Genomic DNA, 22,475 nt, shown 5'->3' with positions numbered 1-22,475 from the left:
ACAGAGGTTTGCTTATACTTCTATCCCACTTTTACTGTTTAATCAGTACTCTGTTCTCAACCAACATTCAACAATAAAATTATATAGACACTAAATCCACCCCCCCCGAAACCTGTACTGTATTTTGGCAAATACAGAAGTAAGAGGAAGTCAGGTTGTCCCATACTTTGCCTTGTGAAATGAAAGTGGTTATGTACAATGGGAGCTCCACCCTGCAGAAAATGCAGGGACAACTGGAGGCCCTGTGTATGGGAGAATACAGGGACTTCCCTTCTGTGAATGCCTACAAATACCTGTCACTTCAAAGATGCTCAGGAAGTGGTAGGAGGAGACAGAGCCGTACATTGTATGAGACTGGGGATCGGGATGTTTGTTGCAGATCAGCCTGCAAAGGCAAGTACTTATTTGGAGAAAATACTTTTTAATGTATCGTGTGTTCTTTCATTCGTGGTTGAAAATTTTGGTTCCACATAACAACTCCAGATGAAGAATTCTGGCATTCAAGTTAGAGCCAGAGAGTCTGATTTTTAGGAAAGGAACAACTGAGCAAAGCCATTCCTTAGAGAACCAGGAAAGTTCGGAATGATAATTAATTGGGTGGTGGTGAGAGCTTTCTCCACAGGAACCAGAAGATGTTGTGCTTAAATTATTAATTAGTTGTTATTAAATTATATATACATATATACCTTCCTTTAAATTTATCTCCAAAATGTAGAAAGTATGAGGAAAACATGCACGAGCACTTCTGTCATTCTTATTGGAAAATAACAACAAAAAAGTAATGTTTCGTTTGCCTTTTTTTTTCTTTTTCTCTCTCAGGTCCGCACCAGTGTCCTACCTGATCACAAGGAGCCAAGAGCAGATGTTGGAGTAAGCAATTTTTTTTCATTAATCGATTTCCCCACCCCACCCCCCCTCATCAGCAGACACAGACACACAATGAAGAGAAATGGTGTTCTGCCTAACTGCTAAACAGGAGCTGGCAAGCTTTTTTAATAGTAGAAATTGGGTTAAATGAATAAAAAAATCAAGGCAGGAGTAATAGTCTCAGTGATTGATGTAATCCCATTCACATATTTCTTGAAAATCCTTATCAGCTGAAATTATCCTGAGGCCAGCACAACTATCTAGACTTCCTGCTAGTGCCATACAAGCAATCTGGATGAGATTGAGAGCTTGGAATCGTGTTGCCTTAATGAGCCTGGCCTGCTGCCTTCTGGTTTTCATGTGCAGAGCATAAAAAGTTCTGCTGTAGGAGTTGCCTTTGGATTCACTTTAAGAATCATAGAATGCTTTGGGATGAAAGGGACCTTTAAAGGTCATCTAGTCCATCCTCCCTGCAATTGGCAGGGACATCTACGACTAGATCAGGTTGCTCAGAGCCCCATCCAGCCTGGCCTTGAAAGAAAATTACACTGATGATATATGGAGGTATATGAAATATGGGATATATGAAATTACACTTGTGATATATGGAGGACTTATTTTTCTGTTGTAGGTCTGTAGAACTTTTGGCAAAGGCATTGGGATGTCATTTCTGGCTCTGAGAAGGCTAGAACGTCACAGATAATATGGTCACCTTAAGGCGGGGGGGAAATGTTGGTCCTGCTAGAGCTGAATAAAGGACTAAACACCATCTGGTGCAGGTATCAGACCTATGTCTACAGACATTTAAAATAACTGGATTTTTAAATTTTTAGCCTACGGTGTTGACTTTCCTGCATTACCAGGGCTTCCGTGGCATAGTTTCCAGGACTTCAGCTAGTGTTTGAAAAATCTGTAGCTTGGCAGCAAGTTCAGTCTCAGTGAAATAATCGATGTGTTTCAAATTTTCGTATAGCTATTATAGAGACTTTTCTCTTTAGCTAGCTGAGATTATTCATCAAACTACTCAAGGCACATATCTTAAGATTTATGATTGTAAGTACCCCACTAGCAAAATTACAGAGGGACATTATTCTGTAATTAGCATTACGGGAGCAGTTCTGTTTAAAGCCTACTTTTCAAGTCTCTCCAAGTCACATGTGCAAAGTTTGATTGGTTTGTAGCCTGCCAGTTCAGGCCCCAGGGTAGACTATTTGTATCTAAATCGGCGTGGAAAAAGTATTCTCCAGCATTGTTTTAAATTAGACCCCTTGGACATTAGCATAACTCTCTTCATTTGGGTCGTGGGATCATTCACAATTTTATTTAATTTTGCATATAACTCCTAATTGCATTGTCAGGCAAAGAAAATTTTCTAAATAAGCATAAAAATATGAAACAGACAAGTAGTAAGTTGAATTTTTTAAGCCCATAAAATTATTCACCTTTAATTTCATGACCCTGGAGAACTAGATATGACACTCCGAGATGGTTAGTGGGTACAATGACCAAAGCTTGTGCTGTGTGACTGTGTAAGAGAGCAGTGTAATTGCTTCTTAGCCCTGATCATATGAGGACTCCAACTTAGGGTTCTTAAATGGATTTATAGTTCTATTGTGCTGCAGAAAGAAGCCCTAAGTGACCCAAGCTATTATGAGTTTCATTACAAATATCCCTCTCCCTCTTTCCAAATGGTAAGGTTGCAAATACAAGCACTCAAATGCCATGAAATGCCAGAATAAAGGCTGCTATATAGACATTGTGCTGCGAAATGTGTTCTTATTGTACTAAGGAGGATATCCTCTTGTAATAAGATAACTAATCTGATCTAACCGTGCCACCGTAGAGTTTTAGTGAAGAAACACTGTCATGTTGACTGATCTAAAGGAGGGCAGAACTATCTGTGTGTTCACTCTAGCAAGGCTGTGCATCACCGTCTCACACCTGGATGTATTTCTTGTAAAAGTACATGTTGCATTTTGGCAGTGGAAACTAACCATGACCTTGGCTTGTATGGCTGTGGTATTTTTCTCAATATATTTCCTATAGGCCTTTTTTCTTCCGTACTTCCTGTTCAGCCCTTCCCAAATCCACTGTTTTCCAGCCTTCCCTAGACTCTCAGCTTGCGTCTTTTTTCCTTTGCTGCTTAAGTGCCAACCAAAGCACAGGAAATCTAAACCTGTGTCATTGATAGGAATGAGCCACAACTGCTGACTTAGTTTACCAAACTGAAGACCTAAATGGAGAATTGTGAGTTGAACTGTACATTTTATAGGCAGGAAAACCTATCTTAGTGTAGAGCTTTATTGTTAACATTCAAATACTCAATATCCAGCTGGTCCTCCTGAAAGAAAGCAGGCGCAGGGTTTTTTTTACCAGAGGAAGTTACGCTTCTCAGTAGCAACAAATTCTCATCTGTTTTTCCCTGAAGGGGAAAGTTGCTCTCTGCATGCAGCCTGTATTGACTCAGAGCAACTTGATTCTTCTTGAATTTGTATATCCAAGAGCATATATAATTTACCCTGGAATTTTACTTTGCCATTCCAACAGTGGAGTAAAATTAGTGTAATGTAATAAAAACAAACTTTGTGTACTACTTATTGTTTTCTTGCAAAAATGCAATATAATCTTATGATCTCATTATAATTTATTCAAAGCAAGTGATACTGAGTTGCATATTTGAAAGATAAATGGCTAGAAGATGGCTGTAGACTGTTACTTTCTTTCCCATTGTTCCCAGGGCAAGGATACTACTGTTGGCCAGGTTGACCAAATGAGATTTTGAGCAATGTGCAGTGGGATATGATCAGAGGGTAAAAAAATAACCAAAAATCAAAAGAAGATGAATTTGTTTTCCTCTCTACACTATTTTCTTGATGACGTGTGAAGCTGATTTTGATGAAGAAGATATAGTGGTGTAGCTTAATTTTAGACATTCTAGTTTCATTAGGATGTTTCTCTGTGCTTGTACTGCAATGAGTAGGTCCACCGTACAATGGAAATAAAGGAAACAAGTACTTACAAACACTGCCGTAAATTAGGGGAATAGAACATTTCTATTAATAAACTTGCGCTGAACTGAGTGTAAAAATACCTTCTTAGATACATTCGTATTTGGAATACATAGATGGTAGTGCCTAAGGCTTGAGGAAAAACCATAGCAAGAACAACTTTGGTAAAACACTGAAAACTTAGCATTTCTTGTAATCTAGAAATCAGAAGTATAGAAAGAAGAAGATGCCAAATGCAAATGCTTGTACTGAATGAAAATTTTCCTGTGGCTGTACATTTTACAACCTGTATTTTGTCAGGTTGTCAGACTGTTCTTAATGAAAAATAGAGATGTTCCTGCCCATAAAACCAGAGTTTAACAATTTACTGATGATCATGCTACAGATGCATTAAAAATTTCTACCGGATAGTGTGTCAAACTAGTATATTGGAATGTAATATTTTTCTAGGTACCAAAGAAAGATTTCCAAGTGTGATACCAAAAAAAAACAATTAAAACTAAAAAAATTAATAGAGATGTTATCTTTTCTTTCTGCTTTGTTTTGTAGCGAAGCTTCCTGGGCTGTACAACTTTTAGAGTAGGAGACTTGGTAAAGTCAAAGGAGCAACAGTTGACCCTTACCCTCAGGTAAGTGTTTTCCTCTATTGTAAACCATGTTGAGTTAATAACCCATGGCATTTGATGATTGCTGCTTGACTGTGTTTGAAACTCCATATTACTTCGGGTATATTAGATGTCAACTTGAAGTGCTTCTATTTCTACCATGCACAAAGTCAAAATTAGGTACGAGTTCTTTAAGCTGGAGCTTGCCATGTGTCAGATTAGAAAAGGTTAGTAATTTTTTGGTATGATAACCTATGGAAGCATTGCAGGGAACTTGAAGTAGGGGATGTTCTTTCAAAGTTTCCTTTAGAAAGGAGCATGAGGTTCTCGGTTTCATTTGCTGTGTGTGGTTTAAAGAATTAACACTGTACAGTTTGCTGGTTTGGTTACTAGGCAATTTAAAGACAGTGGACCTAATGACTCAAGGCTTCTCTCATGTGAAATTGGTTGCAGTCTCCTAAACTCATTGTTACGTGCAGCCAAACTCAAATGGCAGTGGGGTGAGTGATGTACAACTCTAATCAGTGACACAGGGTACAGTGCTGCAGGAGGGTCAGAGCCAGTGTTCAAAATCTAGGGCTGGGCTGAACAGATATTTCTTAAACCTGTTCACTGAAGAAAAAAATCCAGTTTTCACCCCTGATACTGACTTGCATGACTTAAGATGAATCAAGATACAAATCAAAACTTTTTGAACATTATGGGAAAAATCTGAGGCAGTGATTTTCAGAATGAGTTCACTGGACTTCATGTAGCGCAGGGATTTTGTTGAGCTGATTTTTGCAAGCACAATGGAGGCTTATTTGGGATTACTGGGTAGGTGCAGGTAAACTTCACAGAGTAACTGCCCAAGCTCACCATGTTTCTACATAGGCAAAATGTTGGGAGGAAAGAAGCTGTGACTAGGAAAACTGAGACACTGGTACATGTTCTGCCTGGGATATTGTACATAGGTGCTGTAGAAAAGTTGTGTTGCATTCTTTATCCTGTGTGCATGAAGCCAGCCTTGATTTGGCTGAGGGCCCAAATTACAACCCATTCAGTGATGTTGTGGTACTGTCACTATGTCAAGGACACTGCATTTTTTTAAAATCGAAACTTCTTGAAGTATTTTGGTTTTATTACTGCACCTGCCTTCTTATTATAACAATAGTAGTTGCATACATGTGTGTAGTTTACAGGGCAAAGTTAACAAAATGCCTTGATTTTAATTTCCCCCAAACACAGAAAATACCATGCTGAACAAGCAGATAACTGTGTTTTCTAACAAACAAAACTGATCAGATAAAATGTAAACTGACTACTCTCTATGGAAATGTATGGCTAGATAAACAAACACCGACTTAGTGTTTGTAAGAGTCTGTTCTTACAGAATTTCAAGTTGTATCAAGTTCTTTGGACAAACTTTGCCTCTCTGATTGACATACTGAAAACTTGATCTGAAAGAATGCCTCTGACAGGTGCCATAATAATTGACAGAATGTAAAGTTTCAGGAAACTTTGAAAAGAATAAGTATTTTGTATTTAACCCATCTAATTTGTAAACCAGAAGTTCAGATGGATAACTAACAAGCAATAGATGACAGATTGCTAGGTTAGTTTCAGCTGAACCTCTAAGCCTTTTCAGATTTGCTTTTAATTAATATTTTTAGTCTTGTATGTCCTCTTTGTGCAGCTAACATTAGAAGACAAATATTGTACCAATTCAAATTTGCAGATACATTAAATGGTAGGTTCTAGCTGGTTGGATTTTTTTTTTTTTTTTAAGAAAAATAATCCTAACCTTTTAAATGTGCTATTGTTTTCCTGATTATGGCTATTCAGCAGCACAAAATCAGTAGAAATTATCCACATTTCTTCAATGGCAGTTTAACCAGAGCAGACTACTAATCTAATCTTGCTTTCCTCTAATTGCCCTATTATATTAGTACCCCTCAGGAGGACAGGGGATGTACCAGGCCCTTGTCAGAGCATGCAATTCTATTTAATTCCTGCTGATATACTTTGGATGGGAGTTTACCAGGGAGTGCCTGTGATTGAGGTACTCCTTTGTTAGATCTGAAGTAGAGATTTAAGGATCCAGAAATAGCTCTGTGGCATGCCCTGTAAATATTGGTGTAATTATAGAATCTGGTTACTTTTTCACTGTTTTTTTTCAGTTATTATGTCTTGCCATGATCTTTCTGAGGTACAATGTAACAATATAGAAGTGTTTTTAAAGGAATATTCTTGTATTTTTGTCAGTTATTTTGTGGAGGGCTGGCATACATCTATAATTTCTTGCTGTTGGCAAACTGTGCTCTGCTTTTTCCCTTTCCCCACCGTTGTACCTTAATAGTGACCAGGGACAGAAGTTACAAAACCTGTGCAAAAGAAGTTTTTGGTTTGATTGTCCTTTCTTCTCTGTAAAGGTGCCCTAAACTGATGGCTGAGTGTTCATTGTAGATGTGTGCACCTATATCTGATCGTCAAAACCTGAACAGGTCGATTTGTAGAGTTGCTTCAATGCTGACAATGTACACAACTTATGTTAGCAGAGGAATTTAGTTACTAGAGACTCGGGATTGCAGTTTCCAATATGAAATTTATAAAAACAGAAATGTCTTCTATAGACTTGAATGTTTCATTTTGCAATGGTAATGCAATGCCACTTGCTTCCAGCTTTCTCATAGGGTTGTGATGATGAACAGGATAAAACGGGCTATTGAATAAAACAAAGGCCGTATTCAGTAGCAGAATAGTGTTGACTATATGTTGCAGTGTATCCAGTTTATTAAAAAAAAAAAAAAAAAGGCAAGCAAACATCCTTTTCTATTTGTAAATGAGAGTTAGGTATAGTGATTGCTATTTGAGTAATTAATAATGATGGGTTTTTTTTTAGTTGCTTTACATTTTAAATTCGGTTTAGAGGATCTTTTTGCTATGCCTTTCTCTTAAGCATAATGTGATTTTTTTGCTTTGGTTGAGGTCTATGGCCTTTTGTACGGGGCTATCAATTAGTACTTCCATTAGCTGCTTCCCCTGTGGTGGTAGTTTGCCCTTCTTCCAGGAAAGTGCTCTTTAGCTTAGGTGATTTTGGTATGATTTCCAGTAAGTTACATGTAAGAAGCAGCGAAGGAAAAAAGATAATAGTGCTCTTTTGTGCTTTCTGCAAAAATAAGGTCCATCTGTCTGAGATGCTTCTCTTAGTAGACAGTATAAAAGTGTAGGTAAGCTACTTCAATATGAAACTAGGGTAGTATCGGTACCACTCGGATCCTTTGGCCCCTGTAAGCAGGAACTTTATAGCGATGGAGCTAACCACACAAAAACAAGAACTAGGATGGAGTGCATGAATGATACAGATTATTTGAGAGAATGTGCCTGTGGATGTTTGTCAGTTGTGTACTGTACAGACTTTCTTTAAACATGTGGCTGTACTTGACCTCTTGGACAATATCTATTTGTCTATCAGTCTGCTTTTTTAGCTGTCTTATTTTTATTAATCTTGGGGAGGACCGAACCTCTTTCCTTTAAATAAAGGAGATAAACCATAGTTATTTTTGGAAAGTTCAAAAAAATAACTCCAAGACTCTATTAAAGAAAGTCCCCCCAATTTCCCTCCCTTCTAACACTGTCCTCCAAGCACCTTGTAGTTCCTTGGGCCAGAAGACACGTTAACTCCACTTCAGTAGTATTTACATTCACAATGTTTAACTAACTAGAGAGAATTGGAAAGCAGCAGTTGTTAATGTACATATAACTTCCTTAGCAAATGATGACTATAAAATACTACATATTTAGCTGCTTTTCCCTATTAAAATTCAGTACAAGTCTGCCTACAACTAGTTTTACTTGGTCTCCATCCTGAAATTGTTCCTTGGCTGCTTCATGTCATGTCATCCGCCCCAGGAGGCAGGTGAACAACAGCTTGGCTTTATAAGCCATGCAGATCTCCCATGCAGTTGAGGTGAAACTTGTTTTGACATGAAGCTTAATCAACAGTACATTGAAATCATGAAAACTGAGAAGGAATTGAACAGCACAAAAACTTTGTTTATTTACCTTAGAATGCAACAGAATGTTATTTACCAGTGGACTTGTTTAAAAATGGTATTGATTGCAATAGACTCCACTGTGAATTCACAGAATAAACATTTCTATGCAAGTACAATAGTTTTGTGCTTGCGTATTTCAAAATATATTGCATCAGTGGAGAACATTAGGACAATCTGTATGTTAGTCTGTACTAATCACATTTATTGTGTATTACGGATTGGAGAAAGGGGCTGCCTGCTAGACTGAAAGTCATGCAGTTTGCTTTTCAGGCAGTCACTCACTTTGTCATTTATAGTTAACATAGCTATGCAAATACACAGTCTGCTTCTCTTTGTCTTTGTGTTCTTGAGCCATTGTTTTTTGGAAGAAAGGTATGGCCATGGGAACCAATTAGCAGGCCTAAATTTGCATATTCAACATGCAGCAATGAGACTTGATGAGAAAAGCATTGTAGGCAAATGGCTGCTATTCTCAGTCCATCTAGCTCACTTGCTTTTGCACCACTAGCTTGTTACCTTCTTTATCTCTGGGTGCCTGGGTCAGCCTTTTATTGTTAGAATTAAGGTGGGCACGTATTCCTGCTGCTTGTGATGGTGCTGGCTAGCTTCTTCCCTCACATTTGAGGGAACTGATACTGACCTGGTGATCCTTAAGGAAATGGGATGGTAAGGAAATCCATGTGTATAATAAACTTTAATAATATTAGAAGCATTAGTAAGTAATTGTGGTTTTAAACCTGAGCAGATTTCATGACGGCTTCAAAGTCTCTGGGTTTGGCTCAGCTAGTAAAATAACAATGTTGCTTTTAACGCTGACAGAATTATTTTTTTAAAGTTCAAAACATACTGTTTCACTCAGAATCACCTCCACAAGACTGGTCAGAAGATGGGTCTTTGGTGACTCCAGCTTAGGCGAGTGCGGACTGTCACAGGATTATGGCTGTGGTAGGTGGAGTGAGCACTGCAGTACGCAGTCATGTTGGACTGAATAGTTAGGGATGGACTGAAACATTGCCAGCTTTGCTGCTGAAGCCTGCATCCTATGACACTGGATTCTAGATCTGGTTTAGAAATCACTCTTCTAATACTTTTCATTGGTCATATTCCAAATGCAGAATGTGGGCAGACACCAGCCAATTGGTGCTCCTTGTGCCAGGCTGCTGAAAAAAAATCAGCAATTTTCCAACTCCATAAGCCAGCTGGAGTTTGAGCCGTATATGGGCTTCTTCACATTGACACTTCTTTTTTTTATTTATTGCTGTATTCCCCATCCCCACTGTCCCTATGCAGGTTTGTCAAGGTGCAGTCCTTTGTCCGGTGGGTCTGTAGTATCTCTTGTCTCGTGACTGTAAGCAATTTGATGCAGGGACAGTCTTCACTGCACCATTTGAGTGCAGAGTGTGCTTTGCAGCTTTATTAAACTACAGCAAATAAGCTGGTTCTATCATAATGCATTATGAAGTATCCTAAAACCAATGAATTATTCTTCTGATGCTCTGTTGAACGCTGCGTATGTGTGAGATTGTCTCGTCCTGTCTGTCCGGGCAAATGGCATGAAGTGTATATGTGTGTGTGTGCACAATACTGTTTCTGTTAGTGCAAAGTAAAATAATACAGGTTTTTATCTTATTTAAGTGTGATCACTAGGCTTTTTTTATTTTTCCCACTGCGTCACTTCTGTTTCTCACTTTTAATTTTCTTTCAAGCGAAATTTTAATCTCATGATGCTGCTTGAAAGTTTTAAATGCATGACGTGTCTGTTGTTTGAAGACTCTTACGCGCCAGTGGTATTTTAAATTCACAGTGTCTGACACAGCTAATGATGGTTTCTCCCTGGGCATTTACAGAGCTCTTTGTTGATTTGTGTGCCTGTAGCATTCAAAAGAAACTTTGGTGGCTTTTGTTTTTTAAATTGTGTTTTCGTATTTCTGTGTGGAAAGATAAGAGAAATGGAGGAAGGAGTACAACTACGATGCACCAGTCCCACTGTTTAGGTTTATTCTGTTGCGCTACCTTCTCTTGCAGATACTGCATGTTTCAGGCTGTAATATTACGCATGTATTAGACCACAACAGGAGTGATTTTGAGAAGAAAATCAAGTGAAATTAGATCCATCATATTTTTTAAACATGTATGGAGAAAGCTTCTAAATACATATCGCTACTCATGCAGGCAAGCCATGCAGTGCTTGCTGCCGAACTGAGGCCAAGCCTCTAATAGCAGCAACGAGGGGCAATATTTAGTGTTCTAAAGAAAGGGAGAGAAGGACTGAGAAAGCATAACTGGCATTTCCGTTTTATTTGGGTTTTTTGCCTCGTTGGCTTATATCAGTTCATTTCCAAATTGAGCCCTGGTTTGCTCAACATTTGTTTATACTCTTAATTTACTCTGATTGTAATTTTAAATCAGATCTGTTTTATGTAGGTCAGTCTCAGACTTGTAGGTCTCTTTGACCTTAGAAAAATGTGTTCTGTAAAAAAAGGATGGGTAGGATTTTACTTTTGGAAGTCAAATGAATGCAACGTTTTCCTTTCAGACCAAGATAACAGCAAAGTGCTGTTGCATATTTAAGTCAGCCTGGTAATGAGGTCATCCGCTTGACACTTTGATCGGGACATGTTACGCTGTTGAAAAATTTTCAGTCTTATGGCCACACGCTTACTCTGATTTTTAAAGGTATATGTGATTTGCTAACATCTGTTGTATTCCCTTTCTCCTTGGAGATGCTGTAGTCCATTTGTTGAGGTAGCCTAGTTTGCATGCTGGTTTGACACAGGAGGGAGAAAACAAATGAAGGCAAACCACTAAGCTGTGGCAACTCAGGGGGATGTTCTTCATTCAGAAGACACTTAAGTTTTTCTCATGCATTTCAAAATTTTTATGTATTTTTGCTCATAAACACCCCTTGGTCATTGAACCCTTCTTCTTCATTACTTCTCTTTTGTATACTTTGTTTATTAACGTAGGCTTCTTTGGTTGCAAGGCTATCTGGAATGGGTTCATTTTTAATTTTATTTTATTGTCAGTAATGAATTTGGCTTAGAGCAAATGACGTAGTGACACGTGTAAAATATGAAGAATTATGTGTATTTTGCAAGGTTTTATATAAGAACATATTTAATTTGTATAGTTGCAAGATGAGTGTGTTCTACTGAGTTGCATATTAAAGCATAATGGTTGGCAACCAAAATAATTATTTAAATTTGAAGCTGGGGGGTAGATATAGTTTGAGACTTTACTGTAAAAAGGAACGTTTTGATTTAGCATGATAAATAAGTGTCCGTGGCTGAAAAGACTAACGTATGTGCTTAACTTTAGTCAGTGTAAAGTGCTGGCATACTCTGACTTAATTAAGGCCTTATACTGCATGCAGAAATACAGATTATGTAAAATTGTGGGAGCTCAATGCAGAGACGGGGTCCTCGTGCCTGGGGCATGAGCAAGGACTCTGGGAAAGCCTGCACATGGCAGAAGGCAGCACGGCAAAGCTGAGCTGGGCCCGCCCTGCCTGGGAGCGGGAGACGATGCGCTGCGTGCCGGCGCGGTGCTGCTCGGGGGCTCTGGGTGCCTGGGAGGCAGCGGGAACTGGTGCTTGGAGTCGTGCTGCGCCAGCCGGGCCTGGGGCGGTACCTCCGCGTAGTACCGCACCGTGCACGCGGCTGTACCAGCGGGCCGGCGCGCGGACTGCTGCCTTTCTCCTGGCTGGTGAAATGAGGAGAAGGGTGTTTGGGGGATTTTTCCTTTCTTTACTAATATAATGTGAGGACTGTTTTTTGAAGTTCTGAAAGGGTGTCTTTTGAATAGGGTTTTGTTGTTTTGCTGCGGTGAGGATTGCGCTAGGAACGTGGCAGTTCTTAGTGGAAACACTTTTTTCTAATATTACTGTTTCTGAAAGTCATTTTTTCTTTTTTATTGCCAGCCCTCTAGTCCCTCTTCTATGTATTCCTTTGTCCTGCTTCATCACTTTTCATCTTCACTTCTGAGATGATATACAGTATTGCCCCAAATCCATTTGTTGTCATTCTTCTTCCTCTCTGTGCTTTTGTAGTTCTGCTAAACTTATTCTTGTCATTTCTTTTTGCCAATTTTTGCTTGGTGGCTGCTGTTATACTTTCCTCGTTATTATTAAGTGATCTGTTACCCTTCTTCCCTTCCTTTCCTAAAATCCAGCTGCTCAGAATAAGCCAGGGGAGATAGATAGTGCCGTTAACCTTGGTATTTTGCTACCAGTGAAAGCTGAGAAAGCATTCAGTGTCTTTTTGGAGTTTAAACCCTTGTTTCGTCCAAAAGGTAGTGAGCAGTTCTCTTTGATTGGAGATGTAAATGTGAATTGCTATTTATTTTTGCCTGGTTGGAAGTAAACTATTTGCAGAGATAATAAAGGAATTCACCTGGAAATACATTATCTTCTCCTGTATAGTTAAAGAAATGGGACTGATTCTGAATAATTACTCTGTGGAGGGACTACAAAAGGAAAAGTAATATTCAGATTAGTTTCATTATTTCAGTTTAGCAGGAGGTTTATTAGTATACTGAGCATGTCCTTTCTTCGCAGGTTATGTTAGGAAACAAAGCAGTGTACTGTGCAGTGAGACTGCAGGTCATACGTCAGGTTGCTGGTGCAGTATGTTACAGCCCTTTCTCTGATGGTCCACAGACAGAATAATGTCTAGGATGAAAACTGGGCAACGTTCGTGGGTTCTTCCACCATTTATAGCACTTACCCATCCTCAGTTTCATGATGATAACTTTCATTGCTATAAAGAATTTGGAGAAAATACAATATGCATTATTGTTAACATTTGCTTTATGATTGTAAATAACGAGTTTAATAGAGGTGACTGCGGCTGTACAGAATGGAGAGGGGACTAAATGTTTACTGACAATATTTTTACCGAAGGAATGAGGTGCTGCAGGTGACCCAATGTCATGGGTTTTTCTTCCAGGACTTCTGATGGTGGAAAGACAGTTGGTACCATTGAAGTCAACCTTGTGAAGATGGGAGAGCTAGAGGATGGGGAAACAGACCACATCACAACAGATGCCCAGGATCAAAAGGTAGAAACTCAGTTCATTGCACAAAGTTAATTAGAATGATCAGCTGTACCAATTGCCTAAATTACTGATTCCAAATTGGGTTAAGGGCTTAATCAAAAATTTCTGCAATAAAGTACTATGTACACTTAATCTCCCTAAACTAAAAATAGTTTTTTATGAAAATGTACAGAGTAATACTCTATCCTCAGTTTCCTTGTCCCTCCCCTTCTTTAGGAAAAAAAGAGCTGATTTTTATCTCAACTGACGACATTTAATCACTCCTGATAAAACTGTCCATAGAGACGCCATAAATCTGACTTCTTTTTCCCTTGGACAGTTCCTCTGTTTTCTGCCCTTGAAGTCCCGTTCACGTGGATTTTTACGTGCAACCTGTGCTCACAATACTGAAAACGTGGAAAGAATGACAGACAGGCAAGCCAAAGAAGAGGTGAATCCCCTTGCAGAGGGGCAGGTTCAGCTGCATTTCATGGGAGCACACAGTGGTGGGGAAAATCAGCGGGAGGGATGGTGCAGCAATGGTGCCTCAGAGTGCCAGCATAGGGCAGTTGTAACCAGAGGGTGTATGTAGCAATTCTGAATTGGGGTGCTTGTGGTGTGGGACAAGGGGAAGGACAGAAGGACTTGGAAAGAGCAAAAATGCTCTTAAGTAGGCAGGTTGTTGCAGGCAAAAGCGGTGGAGACTGCAGCTGGAGATGATATGGGGGGAGTGGATTTGAGAGGAGTGGAGAAGCAAAGGAGGGAGGGTGGAACGGATGGGCTGTCGATGATGACAAGAGGTGTGGGCTTGGGAGAGATTCAGAAATGACTGCTCAGAATGAGGAAATCGGGGTTTGAATGATTTGCGGTTAATAAAAAAGGTCTCTTTAACTGGGTCCCTGATTAATGGCAACTGACATACCTGTACAGAGTTGCCACCTCCTGGTATCTCTGCCTCTGCAGCCCCCTTCTCACTGGCAGATATTTTTGCAGTCCCGATACTGTGGTGTAGTGCTATACACTATGGTGTATTCTGCTCTTCATGGGGAAAAAAAAAAAAAAAAAAAAAAACAAAAAACAAAAAACAAACAAACAAAAAAAACCCCCCCACATTAGATAATGCTACAGAGGACTGTCGTGGTTTAACCCCAGTGGGCAACTAAGCACCACACAGCCGGTTGCGCACCCTACCTCCCTGGTGGGATGGGAGAGAGAATCGGGGAAAAAAAAGTAAAACCCGTGGACTGAGATAAAGACAGTTTAATAGGACAGCAGAGGAAGAGAAAATAATAGTAATAATGATGACAAAAGAATATACAAAACAAGTGATGCACAATACAATTGCTCACCACCCGCTGACTGATGCTCAGCCCCTCCCTGAGCAGCAATTGCTGCCCCTGGCCAACTCCCCCCAGTTTATATACTGGGCGTGATGCCATACGGGATGGCAGAGCCCTTGGGCCAGTCGGGGTCAGCTGTCCTGGCTGTGCCCCCTCCCAGCTTCTTGTGCACTGGGCAGAGCAGGGGAAGCTGAAAAGTCCTGGACTGGTGTAAGCACTGCTTAGCAACAGCTAAACCATCGGTGTGTTACCAACATCGCTCTCATCCTAAATTCAAAATACAGCACTGTACCAGCTACTAGGAAGAAAATTAACTCTATCCCAGCCAAAACCAGGACAGGAATGTAAAATTAAGGACTACATTTTTTTGTTTGGAAGTAACATAGAAGAATGTATTTTTGGGGGAAAGGGCATTGTTCTGAATATCTTTTCTGCTCAGCCAGAACAGTCTGCTTTTGGGCCAAACTCTGAGGACGGATTTTACACTTCTTTTTTCACCATTCTTCTCAAAGGTCCTCCATGCCCTTTTAAAACAATGGACCAGTGGGACCAGTTCCAAAGAAGCCAACAAATGCTGTGAAATCTTTTCGGTTTTGTACTATAAAACTTCCACAACATATGCAACATGAACTATTTTTTCAGCCTTCTCTTTCATTTTGCTTTTCTTCCATTTCAAAATGTGGAATGAGACTTCTCAAAATTATTTGAGATGTAATTAATGAGCTGTGTCTAGCCTGGGGGAGCCAGAAGGCTTTAATAGCATCTTTATATGGGGTTCTAATAGTTGTCAAGAAAGACCAACCTTGTAACAGCTGTATTTTCTGTGGTCTTTAAAGGAGTCCTTCGTTTTTATGGATTAGTTGTATGATGGAGTCTTAGTTTATATGTTCATAGTGAGGATGCAATTGTGAGAAGGTAGAGATATTGAATTACTTCAAAGAAATAAGTTGTGAATTAGCTTTGTGAACTCGTTAGATAAACTGTGTGCAGGGAATTCCTCATGGAAGAGTAAGGTGATAGTTAAATTCAATCTGAGATATCAACTGGTAGAGAGTACATCATGTCTTGCTCTTTGCTTTGAGCTCTGCAACAGAACATCTAGAAACTGGGGAAGCCCTGGGAACAGAGCTCCCTATCACCTTTAGAGGCTATCTGGGTTTTTTTTTTTTGTCACTTGGGGGAGGAGGAGCATTAAAAATATACATCTTAGTACATTTAACATAGGTTTACACCGGTTGATTTTTCCATAAACTTTTTATACTTTTATTTTATACACTAATCTTATCAAAGAAATCTTCCAATTCACTTATGTAACAGATGACTTTAATCACAAACTGCAAGCACATTTTAAACACTTTTTGTGGTTCCTGCTTTTCCCTTGTTTAAAAATTCATGGAGTGCTTTCTGACACTGTGCATGTGGAACCTGCCTTGTTAAAAGAAACCTCTCTGAAAGCACAGAACTTGTCAAAAATTATTTTAACCTCTGCCATTATGTTGGTAGGAAGCCTGTTTTATTATGGAATAACTGATCATATTTTGCCATTTTCTCTGCAATAATTCTGATTGTGTTACAGTATGTTGGAACAGAAATATACAGATAAAAATGGAAATTATAATTAAGGGTTGAGAAGTTCTATTATCAGTGGCGTTTTTCAGTCTGCCATTTATAAACTGCTATGAATTTCCTTGTAACACCTGAATGTGTTACATTTGTGGTTGCATTTCTTTTGTAGTGTGCATTGGTTCGTGAATGTACAGCCACTGAAGGCATAAGTGATAAAGACAACTTGCCTTCATTAAATGCAGGTAAGTATTCTAACATGCATAAAAGATGACTGTTGCAACTCTATGTCAGATCCTGAAGATATTGCAGAGATTTGGGGCAGAGCTCTCAAAAATCTCTTCAAATGATGCACAAATTTTTAAGTTTAATATTTTAATGTTTTATACATATTTGACAGTATCATTTTACTGACAAATGTCAGAAAAATTTTAAGAAATGTCAATTATGCTTTCTGAAACACTGCTAAAATCTTCCACTCTTACATCTTTACTGGCAGTCTTGAAAATCATTGAAGAGTGACTTCGGTGGTCATGGAATTAACCTCATAAGTTTTTTTGTCATGTCGTTGCATGACATTCTGTTAAAGTAATTATGCATTATTTGCAACTGAATACCCCAGAGAATTAATCTCTCTCATAGCTGATGAAGTGGACGTTTTGGTTTGATCTGGAAGCTGTATGTCCTAAAATGAAGTAAGCTGTTGGCAAGGCATTCTCAATTCTAGGTCAACTCTGGGCTTCAGTGTACAGTGTTGAATAGATCTATTTCTCTTTCATTATACTGAGAAATGTTACGCGCTGATATGCTGCACCATAAAAGTTTTATTAGCCCAAGTTTATGAATCTCCATTACTCTGCCGTAACAATGTCACAAATAAGTTATATGGGTCATCTGAAACCACAGCGCTGTCAGGAATTCTGTGTATTTGCTGCATACAGTTGGAGAGAAATGTTACTGAAGTTTTGAAACCTTTTAAAACCTTTGCTGAAACTTTTTCATATGACTTCACTGACAGGACGGGAGACTTATCAGACTAGCTTTGCAGTCTGAAGGAAGCACTAGAAACCTTCAAAATATAGGTTTTTCGATGTATGTATGAATCCTGTAATTTTTTTTCTGTGATTTGTTGAGACTAGGTCAGAAGCAGGGAAAAATTTTTTCTTCAGAACTGCCATTTCTTTTCATTGGTTCAATGTGGGACTAGATGTGTTTATGGAAAAGATGTTCATTGAGAATTACTAAATGCACAGGAACTACATCTGGCTCCGGAAATTCCTGAACTGAAAATAGCTGGAGGCAGCAAGAGTATCTTGCATCCCTAGGTATCTATTTATGGCTGCTCTTGGAGACAAGATACAGAGCCAGCTGAACGATTTGGTCTAACTCAGCGCAGCCATTCTTTGATTCTGATTCTGTATGTCATCCAGATAAGTGGGTCTTAAAGAAATGACATGTCTGTTCAGAGAAAATGTTACTGATTCGCAACTGATTTTTTGCAATTTGCTGCCTCCATTGGGTGAGTTTCATTGGGGTTTTTTGTTGAGTTTTTTTGGATGGGGAAATGCTGTAGTTTGGGGTATGTACTTCCTTGGAACTGTTGGAACTTCCAAGGCAGATGTCAGTTTTATGAATAATGAAGTTTATATCACTTTGTCATGAAAATTTGCATGTGATTCTACAGTATATCTAGACAGCGCTTAACATTTCTACGTTTATTGCTTTCATGTACAAACACACACCATAAAACCGAAACCCCTACCCTAGCCAACATCGCTAGGGTTACAGAGTCCAATGTACCATGGAGGTTTTTTGTCGTTTTTGGTTTTGAAAAGAGTTGAGGGGAAAGAGCTGGACTGCAGATGCATATACAAGAAATGACAGCAGGCAGGATATTGGAAAGAGTTTTCAGTCACAGGAAGTTTGTTCTAATAAATACTTATCCTTCAGTCGGTTTCCTGTACTTGTGACTTCCTCTTCTCACCCCAGCATTGCCTCCACTTCCCTGCTGACACCCAGCACCAGTTCCAGGTTTTGTCAGTCCCGCGCCTTTTATTGAACTCCTGATTTCTTTTCTTAGAAAATTTTAGCTCTTGTTTTATACTCTCAGCCTCTTTGCCCAACCAGTCAGGCTTCTTCCCCAGCATGCCTCCATGACTGAGCTTCATGTGGATCAAAGCTCTCTGTGTTCCCTGGAGACTGGCTTTCTTTTATGGGTACTAGTGCTGCCCTTAAGCCTATGGTACCACACACTAGCTCCGCCCAAAAACGTTTTCATCCACTCCATACGAATGACGTGCACAGTTTTGTTGGTATTAGAAGCTGGGAAGGATGCCAGAATTTTCAATAAGGTCGACCCTCGGTGCATGTATGAGGTGTTAAGTTCAAGTTTTGAGTTTTTACATACTGAGATTTCTTTCCCAAGGCTTATGTCGTTGTCAGATCTGGGTGGATTGCCATGGATATGGTAAAATGCACAGCTCTCTAAAAGATTTACTGTCAGAATTCAAGTTCATAAAGCACAGAACTTCCTGTTGCAGATTTCTGGCCTCATTCTGTGCAGCTGGACCATCTTAACTGAAAATTTCAAAAATAATCAGTTTAAGCCAGACAAATTTCAGTGTGGCAAAACTAGAGACAATCAAAAACAAGGACTGAAGGGAAAGGAATAATATCAGTAATGTGGTAGAAGTATATTACAGGCAACCTGACAACATCAACATTGCCTGCACTACTTTCCCTGCTGTGTACGTACAGAACTAGCTGCAGTACAGTATATATTCCATATACATATGTATTTAGAACGCGTATACTGTTGTAAAGATTTCTGGTTCTTTTTGTCTCATGTTGTTTATCAGGCCTTCAAAACTATGAAACTGAAAAAATACCCCTATGTGAATCTTTGAGCCTGTAGGCATAGATGCACATTGGCATTCTTCTGAAATTTAAATCTTAATATAAGGAACTCGCAGCCCTCAAGTGAGTTATGAGGCACTTATTGAGTGAGTGGGAATGAGTATCATATTTCACAGAGGCTTATCACAGTTCCATTTATACCCCAAGAGATTGAATTTATATGTCTCAAAATTCAGTTATGTATTTATAACACTGGAGAGTTTGCCAATTGTTTGCATGTAAACATATTGCGCTTTACGATAAAAAAGAGAATAAAAGTAATTGAAATTAAGCAAAAATTAAGGAAGTTGAAATTATTCTTCCTGAGATAATACGCGCAATACACCTATGCTACAAAGGAAGGTATAAATAGAAACGCTGTTAGTAAATTAGTATATGGCAGCGGTATGCTTTGATCTATGTTCGATAGGGAACAAAAATGAAAACAGAGTATTCCATCTTTTATTAATTTTTTATTTTACTCGCAGGGGAGGCAGTGTGAAGGATATTGCATGGAATAAAAAGCACAGAGGTCTTTAAATTTAAAAATGAGAATGTCCAAGAATATGGATGGTTAAATATATGGCGTTGGCTTTTAGGCCTCACGACATAGAGAAAGGCTTTTAAAATAGTTTTTTCTCTTTTTAACCACTGCAGTTCATCTGGATTTTTTTTTTTTTTTTTTAGTGCCTTTCATGGTCACTGTCTAAATACAGGAAGGATTACCTTTATGAAACTTTAGATCATTTTAATAACTAGTTTTTATAAAAGCCAAATCTAGTCTTGCTATTCTTACTGTTTGGGTAGTTTTACATGCCTTCTGGATTTCTTACTTTAGACGACTTGTTGTAATTAGAAAGCAATTATTTTTGTAATTGGAAAGGAAAATAAATCTGAGATTTTTATTGAATCACATGACTTCAGTAGTTCAAGAAAAACATAAAATGTGCAACTCTTATTGACAATCTCAAGCTTCAGCAATAATGCAGATGGGAATTATTTGGATTCCATGTGAAAACAAAATTTCCAGGCTTTTTTCTGAGTTTGTAAATGAAATTTTCTTCATAAACGCATGGAGAGATGTTTTTGCCATTTTTTAAAACTTGCAACACACTTGAGATTATCCCCATCTGAAAATTCAGACTCAGAGGTAGTACCTGAAAAGTAGTTTAATAATTCTAACAATGATAAAAGTCACAACTTTTAGATCCTCATTTTCAAAGTGATGCCTAGTTTCCCTTGCTATCATGCTGCAGTCGTATTGGATTTTTTGTTTGGTTTTGTTTTTTTTCCTGTGATGGTGGTGGTCATCCTGGGGAGATGAGAGGAAAGAGATGGTGTAGCTACGTATGTGCATTAGGTTCTCACAGACAAATGTGAATTTTTGCATGTAATAGATTCTGAGTGCAAATTTAATGGCTGTTCTTGGAAAAACATCCTTTGATAGCTTCTTAGGAAGTAGATACAAAAAAAATAAACTAGAGAAAAGAGCCTTTTGTGTCTGGGGCATCATCATTTGAAATGTCCTAGTAAAAAGTATCAGCCTGCTTCCTAGTGAACAGGTGGCACTACAAACAAAACAAAACAAAACAAACCACAAAAAACAAAACCACACACACACACACACCAAAAAAAAAAACAAAACAAAACCAACTCAAAACCACCCAAAATTATCACCTGTTTTGGCAGGTTTCTGTTTAAGGGCAGACCTGAATTAGCCCTTAGTTTCTTGAGCTCTCCCTGACATCTGAAGATTGTCATTCCCTCTCTTGTTAATGGAAGATGATCGGTGCTATGTATCTGCTTTGTGGATTGACAGAGGCTGTCAGTATTACTGACAAAACTGATTGTGTTAATTAGAAGAATCTCAGCAAAAGAGGAGGAAAATAGGGAAAGCATTACAGCATATTTTAATCAAGTAATGTAATAAAGCCCAGACACTGGGGGTAGGTTGATCATAGGCACAGGACTTGGAGATGCTTTTTTATAGTGGACAATAGTTAAGTCTGTGTGTTAAGGATTCTCAAGCTGTAAAATGTGTGTAACATTGAGGTATTTTGAGTGTTAGTAGTAAACAAAAATGACTGTTATTCATATGCCATAGCTATCAAGCATCTATTGGGCTTATTTCATAACAGTAAGTCAAGAATTTAGTTTTCGTAAGTAAAGTCACTAATAAATAAAGGCAAAATGACTTTAAAAAGGCTTCCAGTTTCTCATCAAAGACTAATGATTAAAGAGATCTCAGTAGAGTGATGGGAATAGAAAACAATACATCTGCAATGACTTAAACATGGTTATTTACAACATTCCTTTATTTATGAGTTGCCAACAACTGTTTTATTACAGATATCTTTGAATCAGTGGTCTTGTTTTAGGCCTTTCCTGAAGGACTTCTGTTAAAAAACAGTTTGATTAGGTAGACAAGACGGTTTTTGTATCTTTGGTAACTTGGTCTGTGTTTTTCATTCTCTATAAATCAGCCTACATAGGCAATAATGGTGACAGTGAGTTGTGAAGCTGAAATTTCTATCAGTAGATGTCATTTTGACAGCAACAGTTTCCTCGCAGCACACATGGGAAATGCATTCCTTTGAGTTATAGACCATTCAGTGGCAGATCAATGGGAGCCTGCTCTAAGGCAGCTTTTTCCAGAACGCTGATAGAAAGGTACTGCTGGAGGATTTGGATGGCTGTCCAAAGTCATCCTTAGTCAGGAAGCAGTGGATGTATGTGTTAAATGACAATCATTTGTCTCCCAGTAAACTTACCAATGTAGTCAAAACTTTTCTTCCTCAGCTTTTCCCCCATTTGCTCCGCCTGGAAACCGGGGGGGGGGAAGGAGGGAATAGAAATTTCCCACCTTTATTATAGAGCATCATTGTAAGATCTGAATGGAAATGTAGCCAACATGTGAGAGCTTTAAGATAAAAAACGTGGTGGGTTTTAAGCATAACCTTCCAAGACACTGACTAATGTGATTTTCCTATGTCAAGTTACAGTAGTGATCAGAGAACAGTGTAACATATTTACAGGATTGTGATATTTATTTCTATGTAGTGGCAGTCTCTTGACCATGTCAATGGTCAAGTTTCCTTTCATGTGGGTGCACACCATCTATTTGTG

At 38.7% G+C, this 22,475-nt stretch overlaps 1 protein-coding gene across 3 annotated transcripts in view; it reads left to right on the top strand.

Annotated features, from left to right (window-relative positions):
* The window catches only part of INPP4B (inositol polyphosphate-4-phosphatase type II B), a gene marked incomplete at both ends in the record, with an annotated part of 287,771 nt that overhangs the window by 156,895 nt on the left and 108,401 nt on the right, over positions 1–22,475 (top strand). For all 3 annotated transcript variants that reach the window (XM_082316132.1, XM_082316130.1, XM_082316131.1), the window contains 4 exons: positions 820–870; positions 4,425–4,504; positions 13,464–13,575; positions 16,627–16,699. In XM_082316132.1, coding sequence (XP_082172258.1) covers positions 820–870; positions 4,425–4,504; positions 13,464–13,575; positions 16,627–16,699 — 316 coding nt within the window. The remainder of the gene's footprint in view (positions 1–819; positions 871–4,424; positions 4,505–13,463; positions 13,576–16,626; positions 16,700–22,475) is intronic.

This window comes from Platalea leucorodia, assembly GCF_965183815.1.
Source record: "Platalea leucorodia genome assembly, chromosome: 6".
In the NCBI taxonomy this organism is placed as follows: domain Eukaryota; kingdom Metazoa; phylum Chordata; class Aves; order Pelecaniformes; family Threskiornithidae; genus Platalea; species Platalea leucorodia.
The sequence above is the reverse complement of the archived record's forward strand: the minus strand, read 5'-3'. Positions and strand labels throughout refer to the sequence as shown.